The sequence below is a fragment of the Crocodylus porosus genome, unplaced genomic scaffold (assembly GCF_001723895.1).
Source record: "Crocodylus porosus isolate Cpor-Errol unplaced genomic scaffold, CroPor_comp1, whole genome shotgun sequence".
NCBI classification, from domain to species: domain Eukaryota; kingdom Metazoa; phylum Chordata; order Crocodylia; family Crocodylidae; genus Crocodylus; species Crocodylus porosus.
This window is the reverse complement of record NW_017728949.1, coordinates 38677269-38690480: the sequence shown is the minus strand read 5'-3', so window position 1 is coordinate 38690480 and position 13212 is coordinate 38677269. Positions and strand designations below refer to the sequence as shown.

General features: G+C 39.2%; 1 protein-coding gene across 1 annotated transcript in view; it reads left to right on the top strand.

Moving 5' to 3' along the window:
• Nucleotides 1–11849, top strand: part of AGPS (alkylglycerone phosphate synthase) — a 129096-nt gene extending 117247 nt beyond the window's left edge. The window contains exon 20 of the mRNA XM_019554267.1: nt 10076–11849. Within this exon, the coding sequence (XP_019409812.1) occupies nt 10076–10197 (122 nt within the window). The 3' untranslated portion in view covers nt 10198–11849. The remainder of the gene's footprint in view (nt 1–10075) is intronic.
• The last annotated feature ends 1363 nt before the right edge of the window (nt 11850–13212 follow it).

Here is a 13212-nt window from a genome sequence, read left to right as displayed (position 1 = left end):
TGGCTTTTTCCTGAGTGTCAGTTGTCAGCTGTCTCATCTGGTTTCGCAGGGGTCCAGTGTTGCCCTTGCTTTTCCTCAGGCTCCCCACATATCTGAAAAACGACTTTTTATTGTCCTTGATGCTCAAAACTAGTTGGAGTTCAGTTGCAGCCTTGGCTTTCCTGGTTTGCTCACTGCAGGACCGGACCAGTGCAGAATAATCCTCCTTGGAGATGAATCCCATCCTCCATCCTTTGTAGGCCTTTCTTTTTAGCCTCGGGAGGTCTGCTAGGTCCTTGGAGAGCCAGGGGGGCTGCTGTGTCCTCTTGCTGCCTTTCCTTCGAGATGGAATAGTCTTAGCTTGTACATTTGAGGATCGCTCCCTTCAGGAGCAGCCACGCTTCTTGAACTCCCTTCTCCCTGGGGTTATGGTCTCTTAGGGCCTCGCTGACCGGCCTCGCTGACCAGCCTCCTGAGCTCATCAAAGTCGGCTTTTCTGAAGTCAAGGACTTGTGTTGCTGACTGATTTTGCCAGCTTTACAGCAGATGGTGAAGGTGATCAGCTCATGGTCACTGTCGCCCAGTTTCCCATCGATAACTAGGTCGCTGATTAGGTCATCCCTTGTAGCCAGTACCAGGTCGAGCAGCGCTTTGCCTCTTGTTGGCCCATAGACTTCTTGAGTCAGGTAGAGGTCATCCACGCACGAGAGGAAGCTTTTTGACCGCTCAGTTTTTGCTGAGTGATCCTCCCACAAGATGTCCGGGTAATTGAAGTCACCCGTGACAACCATGGTCGTGGAGCATGTGGCCTCAGGCAGTTCCCAGACAAGCTCCTGGTCGAGCTCAGGACTTTGGGTGGGAGGTCTGTAGTAGACTCCCACCATTGTGTCCTCTGTGCCGTGTTCTCCACGGATTTTTACCCAGAGGGTGTCTAGTCATCCACCCTGGTCGCCAAGATCAGCTTGCAGGGATGTGTAGCTTTCCTTAACATAGAGAGCTACACCCCCACCCCTTTTAGCTACACAATCTCTCCTGTACAGGGTATAGCCATCAATACCCATGGTCCAGTCATGGGTGGAGTTCCCACCAGGTCTCCGTTATCCCTATGACATCATAATTATTTGTATTAAGCAGGAGGGCAAGCTCCTGGCATTTGTGTACAGGCAGGCAAGTGTCCCCTTGGGGGCTCTTGCCTGGTCCACAGATTGTACCAGGGCTGGGGCAGGGGTGGGCTTCCTTAAGTGCCTTGGCCTGCTGGCTTTGCAAGGGTTGCTCAGCAGGCCAGCAGTGGTGGTAGTCCCCCTCGTCCCCCAATGGGCTTAGTTTAAAGCCCAGTAGAGCAGGTCAGCCAGTCTGGCTGAGAAGAGCCTCCTCCCCAGGGGAGAGAAGTGGAGGCCATCTCTCTCGCCAAAAGAGCGGGCTCGCTGCCTCTCTTGCCAAAGAGCGGGCTGTGGTCATGGAAGCCAAAGCCTTCCTGATGACACCAGCACCGCAATCTTTGGTTGACTATGTGGATCCTCCTCTCCCTCCTCAGCCCATACCCCGAGACTGGGAGGATCGACAAGATCACCACCTGTGCCCCCAGACCTTTTAGCCCTGCTAAAGGGCTGGAGCAGGGGTGGGCTCCCTTAAGTGCCTTGGCCTGCTTGATAAGTACTCCACAAATCAGGGAGTTAATGCATCTGCCACTTGTCCCCCTGTTTCCCCTGCTGATAATTCTCAGTCACCAACAACAAATAAAAACACTAAATTCAGCAGCAGATGAGGGCCAGGTAGATGCACGTGGTGGCAGCTTTAACCCTGCTTTGTTGCCGTGGTAGCTGTGGCAACACACTGCATGGACCAAAACCAGCCTGCCTAAGTGGGTCTTCCAGTCCATGAGAAGCCTCATGGGCCACATGACCTATCTTTGCAGGCCAGATCCAGCCCAGGAACTGTATGTTTGATACACCCCTGTTTTTAAACCTTCCATTGTGTTTCTTACTAAAAGAGGCATTTATGATACTGGATCCAGCTTCTTCCCTATCTACCCACCTTAAGTCAGAGAAGATGGTAGGGAATCACTTTGAGCATCACTTTTTCTCTTGCTCCCCTGGTATCAGCAATGAGTCCTTTTAAATCTCCACTAGGCATGTTGATATCCAAGCAGGGTAGGCTGCCTGCAGGAACTAGTATGGTACTTAACAAAAGTATTTTAAAACAAATTACATTCTTGCTCTCATGCATTTGTACACATGCTCGCTCTGCAATATACTGATTCATTCCACTTTAAAATTCATTTAGTCAGTTTTTAAAGGTCCTGTCACTTTATGGATTTTATTCATAAGAATAAGATATACTTTTAATTTCTGACTGCCTTCTACAGAGGTATGAAGAGAAACTCTAGGCAATTGTAGTCATGGTACTACACAGCATTATACATTGTGAACTAAGCTTAATGCTGTCTTCAGTCATTTATACAATTAAATGTCCATTTGTATAAGTTGCTTCCATTTATGCTGTTTTTCTGTTTTATACCTCTAAAACACTAGAAAATTGTCGCTTGCACAGATCATATTTTGGACAAACATGCATTCTTGAATTAGTGTTTATTTTATGGAATGGTTTTTATTTTCCATATTTTTACTTGTACCTGCTGAGCAGGCATCATTAAAAAAAAAATACTGGTCCCCTATAGAAAAATCTGCAGTTGCTCTTCTGGTGAAATAACATCGCCTCATGCTTGGGATTTGGCTGCATGTAGGCAGATCAAGTGAGTTGGTTATGGGTCACAGTGGCAATTCTAGGCATGGCATAGAGGGAATGTCTGTCTGTCATTAAGTGTTTAGCTCAAAATGGTGTTGTAGCCTTGTTAGCCTACGAACATAGGCAGACAAGGTTGTTTGGGTAGATGTGATCTCTTTTTATTAGACCAACTAAATAGTTGGAAAAATTGTTCTTTGCAAGCTTTGGGGCACAAACACCCTTCTTCAGGCATCGGGAAAGTCTGTATCTCCCTTCCTCTGCTTGACCTAAGGGTTTTTAAACCCAAAAGCTTGCTAAAAAATTTTTTCCAACTGTTTAAGTTGGTCTAATAAAAGATATCATATTCACACAAAGAAGCTTGTTTGCCTATTAGTGTTTGTGTGCTTTTCCTGGGTAGAATAGAAGCCAAAATGCAAATTGCAGCTCTGTGAAAATGCAAATGCATGGCAGTGAGGTTCAAAGGGAACAGAAGACAGTGGGTGTGAAAGGTAGTTGGGTGGGGAGGGGAGAAGGTGATAAAATGTAGCTGGTAAAATGCAGAAAGGCTGTCTGGAGTTATCAGATGTCAGGCAGGTTATAATGTGCCATAAATCCAATGTCTGAAAAGGTGTTTTGTAAATTCCTTTTGAGGATTAGAACTGAGAGATTGGAGATGGAGTGGGTATCTTATGAAAAGTATGCACCTACAGGTAACTTGGGTATTTTTGTCTTTGATAGATTTTCGGTGTGTGTGCTTTCTGGTACACTGTTTGGTTTCTCCTACATATTTTCTATCAGGACATTTAGTGCACTTGGTGAGAGACTGCTTTTCTGGAGATTCAAGTGTAAGATACAGGAATGGTGATGGTTGTGTTGTGGAGTATAGTTATTGTGGGGGATGTGGTGGCAGGTTTTACATTTTTTGTCTTGTCATGGTCTGGATCCACTTGGTGTGCTTTGTGCCATGGGAAGTTTGCTTCTGATGATGATGAAGGTTTAGTGCTTGTTTAAAGGTTAGGATGGGTGGTTCTGGAAAGAGCACTTTAAGAGTTGAATCTTCTTCTAGTATGAGTTATAATTGTTAGAGGATTTTCCATATAGGTTCCAGTGAAGGATGGTGTGCCTATTCTCTGCCTGATCACTGTTCTCATATGCCATATTCTTCTATAATCTTTCAGTTCTTTTACATAGTGGTTTTTAGGGCAAGATTTGCATTCCTCTGCTTTTTCAAAACAGTTTTCCAATATAAATGAGGACTTTCTTGGACTCTGAATTCTGAAGTGTTCCTTTGAGTTATTTGAATGGCAAATACAAAACTGCCAGATACAGGATACCAATACATATTTCCTACATATTGGATTTATCTATGCCTGCATTTTAATGTGCAATAGATTATTTTACTGCGCATTAATAGTCTGCTGGAGTGTGGTAATTGCTGCGCTCCAGCAGACTCCAGCATCAGGTGTATCAATGTCCTTGCACTGAAAAATGATGGCGCTTTAAAGCTTGTTTGACAAGCTTTAGTTAAAGTATCCCCATTGCCATTTTTCAGCCCAGAGACACTGATACACGTGACTCAGAGCTGCTCTAATTAAAGCGCCTCCTGGAGCATATGTAGAAATGCTGAAAGGTACTGAATTTAATGCATGTTAGAAAAGTTGCATTAATGCACGTATAGAGGCACCCACTGCAGCACAACTGACATAAATTCTAAAGCAGGTATTCTTCAGTCTCTCAGAATTGGATTTGACATTTTTTCCACAGTATGTTAATGGAACTACTGAGACAACCTTTTTTATTAAACTTCTAGGTCAGTGGGGAAAGGTTCTTCCATTAAGATTAGCAGTTAAGTGGCTGTAGAGACAGCATCCAGCTCTTAGTAAAAGTGACAGTTGGGTAAAGTCTTATCTTTTCTAGGCCACATGCTATTATTGGCTCCTTTCGAGAAGGTAGTAGACATGCTGTGGGGGCTGGGCCATGGGGGTGAAGATGCAGGTAAACCTACATTAGATGCATCTGGGACCCCAACTTGCCTTAAATCTGTTCTGCCTAAACTGCATTATGCAAGATACCCACAGTGCAGGTTGCCCCACATTTGCCTTTTTTGGATGCAGTCCTGTTAGGTTGACCCTCAATTACAAATTTTGCCCAGTGCCCACAAAGCTCCTTCTTGTTGTCACCATTCTCCCTGCCATCATATCCTTTAGCATATTTCCTCAAAGATAAGCCAGGAAAGCCCTTTTTTGTCTCACTTTTTCTCCTCAGCATGGCTGTTGCTTAGGTAACGCAATCCCCTTCTTATGAAAGCAGTACACAGAGAAAACTGCAGTCAGGTCTTTGTCAGGCAGAAGAGCATGTTTGGTGCCTACATGAAGCAAAATATCAGTTTCAGTCCAAAACATGGATTTTGATTGCAACTAGACAAAAAATGCCTGATTCCATGAAATTCAGTTTTTGTTGCATTTTCAAAGTATATCTGATGCTGTATACCCAGCCTTGGACAGCTAATGCTTTAGTGTTTGGAAGCACCGGCAATTTTACATCGTCTGTGCTACACAAATGTTTTCAGGAAAGGGAAGCACAACTGATGCAACACTAGTTTTATACTTAAGAACTGAAATGCTGTTGCCACAAGTCAGATGGCTTGACACTTTATTCAAAGTCTCTATTCTGCATCTTCCAGCTTACACCAGTATGCTGGTCTTTGGCATGCTGCTGTATTAGTACAGTATAAATTACTAACCCCAATGCATGCAATATCTGGGTTTTACTTGGGTCTCTAGCCCAGTACTGACCAGGTTCAATCCTTAGTTAAAATTTAAGGTCCAGCAAAGCCAAATGTAGTTGAACATTTGGTTGGTAAAATATAAAAATCTACTCTTTTGGACACTTAAGATGCTGCTTTTCTTTGTGCTTTCATCGTTTAGCAACACTAGTTTTAATATTCAGAATCTATTAAGTGCCAACTTGAAAGTTTTCCATGGTTTCTTCAACCTGCTGTCCTGTACCTTGGTGTCTTTTACATCCTCAGAAATGGCTGCTAACAGAAGTTCTTCAGAACACAGTTAAAAAAATATAGGTACCTACAAGGAGAGGTTAGTCAGAGATCCTGACCAAAGAGGGTCTTGCATTACAATCTAAAGTTTGCCAGAACTTTAGGTTTGGGTTATCAGACAGCAGGACTCTGAGAATGAGATTGTATTGAGAATGTTACCTTTCTACCTTGGAGTGCTGCCTGCAGGCACAGCTTCCTTAATAGTAGACAGTTAAAGGTTACTGGGCTCTTACAGACCATTGAATTCCTCTTCTGAACAGAAAAGCACAGATTGTAAGCTACAGAAATGAACAGTATTCTGCATTAACTGAAGGTACTTTTCAGTAATTGCTCCAAGTAGAGCACGTGGCAATCATAGAGTTTGATTACCACAGAGACTGGATTACTGTGGTAAGATCTATCTCAAAGGAACAGTAACAACTAGAAGAGAAACAGCTTGCTTAAAAAGGTTGCCTGAGGCTCCAGGAACAGCATTGGATTCACTGATAGGGAGCATGTGAATCACTGCCAAATGTTCAACATGTACTTTGGCTGATGTACGCACATCCCCCAGTGCAAGGACAAATGGTGCAACAAATGATCTAATGCAGTGAATGCCCCTGAAATTTTCCTCACTGTGGACAAGATCTTAATGTTAGACTTTTTATTTGCGGTTAATGCACAAAAGATTTAGACTACCTCTATGCACCTTTACATATATCTCACTTAAGAGGAGTTAGAGGATGATGATAACTCATTTTTATTAAGGAATGTTTTGGTTTTCACTGATTTCAACTGAAATAGGACGCAGTATCGAGCTGTATCAGTACATTAGGCATTCATCAGCAGGACAGGTAGATATTGGTTTGAAAGTACAGTGTATTTTAGTTATATTGGCTAGGGGAGAATCCTGTGGTACTAAATTTTGTGTATGTATATGGTTCATGGACCTCAGCCACACTTCTGGGGAAACGTTACAAAAATTTCCTACGCATGTGTAGGCCTAGAGAAACTGCATGGCTATTGCAGCTCATTGATAAGACATCTATATAATATTTGTTGAATTTGCCCTGTCATTACTTCTTGTTTTGTGTAATAATTATGGAAATGTAGTAGGTGGCTTTCATTACTTATTTATGCAGCTACATAATCAATTATAAGCACAGTTTGGGGAGTGGGCTTTTTTCATTTGTCTTAGTTTCAAAATCAGCCATATGACCTTCATCTTAAACAACTAGTCTGAAAGCCTTCAAAAGAATGTTCCAGGGGTATAGGTTGTCGCTGTGTTGGTCTAAGGACATAGGCAGACAATGTTCTTCAGGTGAATCTGATATCTTTTATTAGACCAAGTTATAGTTGGAAAACAATTAAGCAAGCTTTCGGGTTCAAAACCCCTTCATCAGGCTAAGGAAGTTTCAGCAGTTGGTGTGTGCTCTTCTTTTCATTCCATCCAGGAAGAGCACACACCAACTGCTGAAACTTCCTTAGCCTGACGAAGGGTTTTTGAACCTGAAAGCTTGCTTAATAATTGTTTTCCCAACTATTTAAGTTGGTCTAATAAAAGATATCAGATTCATGCAAAGAACCTTGTCTGCTTAAAAGAATGTAGCATCATGGTGATGCCACATTGCCATGTGAATAGAGTTTTGTCTAATAGGATTAAGGGGAAGGGGAGGGCAGGATCAAGGAAGGGTTGTGATGATGAGATGTTGATAAATATTCAAACTCTTTATGCAGCATAAGATATGTACATTACTTCTTGCACACAGGTCCATGTATGTACATTGCTTGTATGTAAGTGGCTTTTCAATGTAACCCTTTAAATACAGAAGCTTAAAATTATTTACACTTTCCTTTGTTATAGTCCTTACTAGATTAGGTTCAAAGATCTAAGTTTTGTTCTGGAAGCAAAGACTTCCTTCAGCTTCAAGTTTTCCCCTAGTCGTTTTTACAGCTGTCTCCAAGTTATTCTTGTAAGTAAGAAGCTAAATTACTTGTGTTCAGTATAAACATTTTATTCCTTTTAAGTAATGTTGCTCCTTTTTTCGTATCCTTAGAAGCATGGGCATGTATGTCTATGCTTGCAGACCCTAAAATGTTTGAAGTGCAAGCTCTTTTACATGGAGTAGGTTAACTTATTTTCTGATGTGATAGAATATTATGTAGAGAGAATGAATGAAATAGCTAAGGCGGAAATAAAGCTTGAGTATGATTCTAGAGGAGAAATGCTTTTTGTGTATGATCTATACCCAAGCCTTATTCTTAGCCTTTTTCTCGGCTTCTTTGCCCTTGTAATTGTATGAGAGATGCAGCTATAGGGAAGTTTAAATTCCCTAGTAATGCTGCTTTAACTTCTTAGTTTTTAACCCCTTGATACCTAAAGTTGTAATAGCTGACAAGCCTATGTAAAGTCATTAAAGTGGGCAGCAGGAGCTCACAACCTATTGCCACTAAGGGGTTAAAATCATATTAAATATGTTCATGAAGGACCACCAATATCTGCTGTACAGCTTTTTTTACTTTCCAGTTCACTAATCAAATGTATGTTAGATTTATTATTGTAAAAGTATAAACCATAGAAAATTTGACAAGATAGATGTGTAAATTATCACTTTGACAGAACTAATGATGCACTCCAAGCACCTTCTGTTTTCCAGCACTTGGTGAGCGACTTCATTAAATATGCAATGGCTGTTTGGTGGCTGCTCAGACAGTAGTTCAGTTCCTCATGGAATTGCATTATTACTGGAGGTGTTAGAAGAGGCAGGCATGCTAGCTGTTGGGCATCCTGCTGTGGTTCTAATGTGCTCCATCTTGTTGGAGCAGTTGTTTGCAGTCTTTTCAGGACAATTACATCCGTAACCACAGGACACGTTCACTGAAACTACATTACAGATAACGTTTGAGAATGTCAATGACTGCTCTTCAACTCCTAGTTTGTAACAGCTAGTGTGGGTGGCATGAAGTGATGGTCAAGCCATATACACAGTCATTATAGTTTATTTAACTAGACTTAAATATCTAGGAGACAGTGAAATTGTAATGACAGTTTATTTAGAGGGGGATTTCTTAGCACTATAAAGTAAGATTGACGGATGTTTCTGCATCATATGAATACTTAATAATTGTACTATTAATTGGAATATTTGCTTATTATTTATATACCAGTAGAAACAGTGCATTTGACAATATTTCAGGTTTGGTTTGATTTGGGGGTGGGGAAGGGGAGGTTGCATTATTGTACATTGTGGGGGGGGGTTTCAGTCAGTGTTGTGTCTAGCTTCTATTCCTTAAGGTATAAACAAAAATATTCTGTTCTCCAGTGGTATCCCCATCATTTATTATTCTGATGACAGTTTGATGGTTACCCTGAGAATGGGACACAAAGATGTCTTGAATTTAGTTTCAAATACTCTTAAAGGTTTTCGAGACAGATGTTATAGTATATCAGCACATATTGACAAATGGATTGTGTCTTAGGCTGACATGTTAAATACTACACTGTCTTGAATTAAATAATGTCCCCTATTTTGAATGACCTGTTAAATCAGGGTTGATGAGTTAGTTTATAAATGAATATTCCTTTAACTTGGTCATGTAAGTTAACCATTATTAGGACTTGTTTTTGTGATAAAAGTTATAAATTACTAAACTTTTCTCCAATAAATGTAAATGTAACTGTATCTTGTATGGAACTGATTCCTTTAAATACACATTTTAATCTGAAACTAGACTCTTTATGCTCTTCTATGCAACTATCAAATGTATTTAATACGTGTAAAATTTTTCTAAACTGAGACTGTTTTAGATAAATAAAATTGAATTTTTACACTCTCATTTTTTAAACTTCAGTTTAGAAAGTGGTGTTGACACTAGAAATTTGGTTAATACTGTTTAAAGCAAAAGTTTTTAAGGTCACTTGTTTGCTTGGTAGCTTTATGCAAGGAAAATTATTTTTAAACGAAGCAGAACATTTTTGTGTGCTTTTAATCATTTCCTCTCAACATTTTTTAAATTTCCCATTCTAGTGAGGTTCTGGGGACTTTTTAAAATTTATATAATTACTATTTGTAATATGACACCTCTCAACCTAGCTTCATCTAAATTTCATAGTTTGCAAAGAAAGTAGACAGCATGGAACACAGGCTTCCTCTGGGAGTACACTGAGCTTAATGAGCTTGATAGTCTGGTGGGCTCAATAAATCAAATAAAGCAAAACATTTCTCATTTTTGAATAAAAGCATTTATCACACAGTGTTTATTCATTCATGGTCACAAGATTGATTGGCTCCTAGTATCATACCGTATATTGAAACATTTTGTTTTTTGTTTTTCCAGTGGGGAAATTGCGGAAACAGTGGATGAAGGAGACCATCTCTGATGTTGGATTGGGAATGCTTAGGTCTGTCAAAGAATACCTGGACCCTAATAATATCTTTGGAAACAGAAACCTTTTATAAAACCACTTAAGGTCTGATGTACTAAATTTAAAAATGACTGTCAAAATTCCTTTTAAACATTTTCATTGTATTGGTATCCCAGTAATCAAATATAACATGGACTAAACTATAAAAGCTAGTATTTTTCCTACTTTTATTTTCCTCCAGTAAAATGTAAATGTTCATTGTTTAATGTTTACAGATTTACTTATGCTCCTAAACCTCTCAACAGGCATCCAAACAGAGTTGTATCAAGGTATTTTATCAGCCTGGAAATGCAGATTTGGTATTTCAGGTTGGGTTAGGCATCACAGCTGATGATCGTAGTTTCCATGTTGGATACAGCCAGCTGTTTTTTTACTAAGCCATCCCCTACAAGCCGAACAAAGACTGACACCAGTGGTTTCTACAGAAGCAGCTGCTCACCCAGCCTCTTCCTAGAGGAAAGCTGCTAGGAAACAGATGAGATGTGGATTACATCAAGGAATGCTCCTGTGTGCTGAAAGGTTAAGTGTGTAGCAGATCCAGAAATGTGTAAAAGAATAAACGCAGGCTTTGTTTAGAAGATTAGCATGCTTCTATAGAATATGTGGCTTGCCAGTCTCCTGTTCAGCATCAATGAAAACTATGAAATCTTTGAGAACTCTTCTTGTTGTCTGAGTTTTATATTTGTATTGCTGGGATAATCTTTAATATATCCTAGATAGTCATAAGTTTTGTACAGAACAGCAGACATTTCTCACTGTATGTCACAAACAGGTTTGTTTATATAAATTTGCCTTCATCACTGCAGTCCTAATGTGTCTGGTTTCACTTCCTTATTTTTGCAGAGATGTGGAACGAACCCTTTTCCAATAGAAAACGTTTTGGTTATTTTAAAATAAAACATTTTTCCCAGCACCATGTCATTTGAAGTGGTCTCAACAGTTTTATTAGACTAAAACGGAAGATATACTGTTATCTTAAAATGAAGTTTCCAGTTTTAATATTCTGTAACTTCTTATGGCCTTTTTGAATTATTGGTTTACTTGATGAATTACTACAGATATAATCAGTGTAATCAACATGCACAACTTTTCTTAGTCAGTGCAACTATCGGTCACTAAACATTTTTACATTGAAACCTAGATCTTAAAATTAGCAAAATGAAAACTTAAACTATTTGCTGTCAATATTCAAGACTCATGTTTTAAGTGCATTCTTTTCTTAAACTTGCCAAGTTTTTGATATCTAAAAGACGTGTAGTAATACAAAATACCATTTTTTCCTTTAAGAGGACATACTGTCTCTTTAGTTAACTAACTTTACAACTCTGAGCAATTTGGACTCCTTTTTATATCTGTAATAAACTAAAGAAAGTTTAAAACTGTTTCAAAATACCATCTAATTATCTGTCAAATTTCAGTAACAAAACATTGAAGATTATAATCTATATGATTAAAAAAATAGTGTTGAACCAAAAAGTTGATACTGTTTTAAAACTGATTTAGGCTATCTAATTAAAAAACATCTAAAAGATCATGAATACTCAACAGCACTTTAAACTCTATGAACCCAAGAAGATACCTAATTAAAACTACTTGAATATGTCCATAGGTCATGAAATGGGAAGTAATGATATTTTAATGCAGGGTCTTTTTTTAAGGGATTTTATTTCATGTAATTTATGTAGAGAGAGAAAAAGTGAATCTAGTCTCCTGAATCTTATTTTTAAAGTTTTGGCCCGTGGAGTTCATATTTCAGCAGTACTTAAATTTGTATTCGGTTCTAGGAAATTCTGATTTCCAGCACTGTATGTGGTTAAGTGTTCCTTATTCAATATCTACACTAGGTACTTGTCAACAAAGTGAATTTGTAGAGCAGTGGTTTTCAACCTGTGGTCTGTGGACCCCGGGGGTGCACAGACTGTCAAAGGGGTCTGTGAAAGATGACTATGATCAATTAAAAGTATGTGAATACTCATGAAGGCGTTTGCATCTCTATTTGAAATTTCCAAACAGGTCTGCATCTTCATTTGAAATTTTTTAGGAGTCTGTAACTGAAAAATGGTTAAAAACCACTGCTGTAGAAGGGTGGGTGTGGGTGTGGGTGCGTCTGTGTGTGTGTATTTAATGCAGAAGGTTTCTCAACTTCTCATGCTATACCAGTGGTGATTACATGCTAGCAGCCAGAATCCTGCTGACTGTTTGTGTCACTCTGCAATGCATTAAAACTCAGTACATATGAAAGGGGTGTTTTTCTTATGTGCCTGAATATAAGCATAGCATGTCTAGCTATGAAGAATCATAATTCTGAAGGAATGTGTGCAGATAGTTGAAAAATTGCTTCTTGTATGTGACGGCACATGCAGAATTAAAGCAACAAGGATTTGACTTCCTCATGGTCATTTTGAGCTCAGTATGAGCTAATGTACTCTTTCCCCCAAAAACCTTTTGGCTCATTTTGAATTAAAGTACTACTGTTTTTTCCCTCCAGGAGCTACCTTTCTAACCCATATTGCCCATCTTTTCTAATGTTGATAGGTTACACAGATATTTTTTTTTAATGTGGCTGCCAAGAAATAAAACCAAGTGACTTGGAAAGTGGATGTTATGAAGTAAAAGCTCACAAACCATGCAAGTTAGTTATGTCTGATTTAATAAGATGAAATAACGAAGGCTCTGGTGTGCAATTATAGCAATGAATATGTCTGAGAAGGACAAAGTAGAACTTTAATGTGAGCACTTAATAATGACTACCCCTTGGTACAACTATATTTTACTTTCTTCTCTTTTGATTTTTCTTTCTTCTAAATGGTTTCGTATGAGTTATTCAAAGCTTAATAAACCCTGGCACCTCTAAAGCATACATGACCTGGGTAATAGCTCAAAAGGTGAGAGAATGAGCTAAATACTTACCTTTGATCTTGTATTTAGTACACCTACAGGAAACAATTACAAAAGGGATGAATTTCCCTCTCAAAACAAACTTTTTATTTGGTCCCTGTATTTAATACTAAAATACGTCTTCTGACATGCTTCCCCCTTCTCTCTGCTT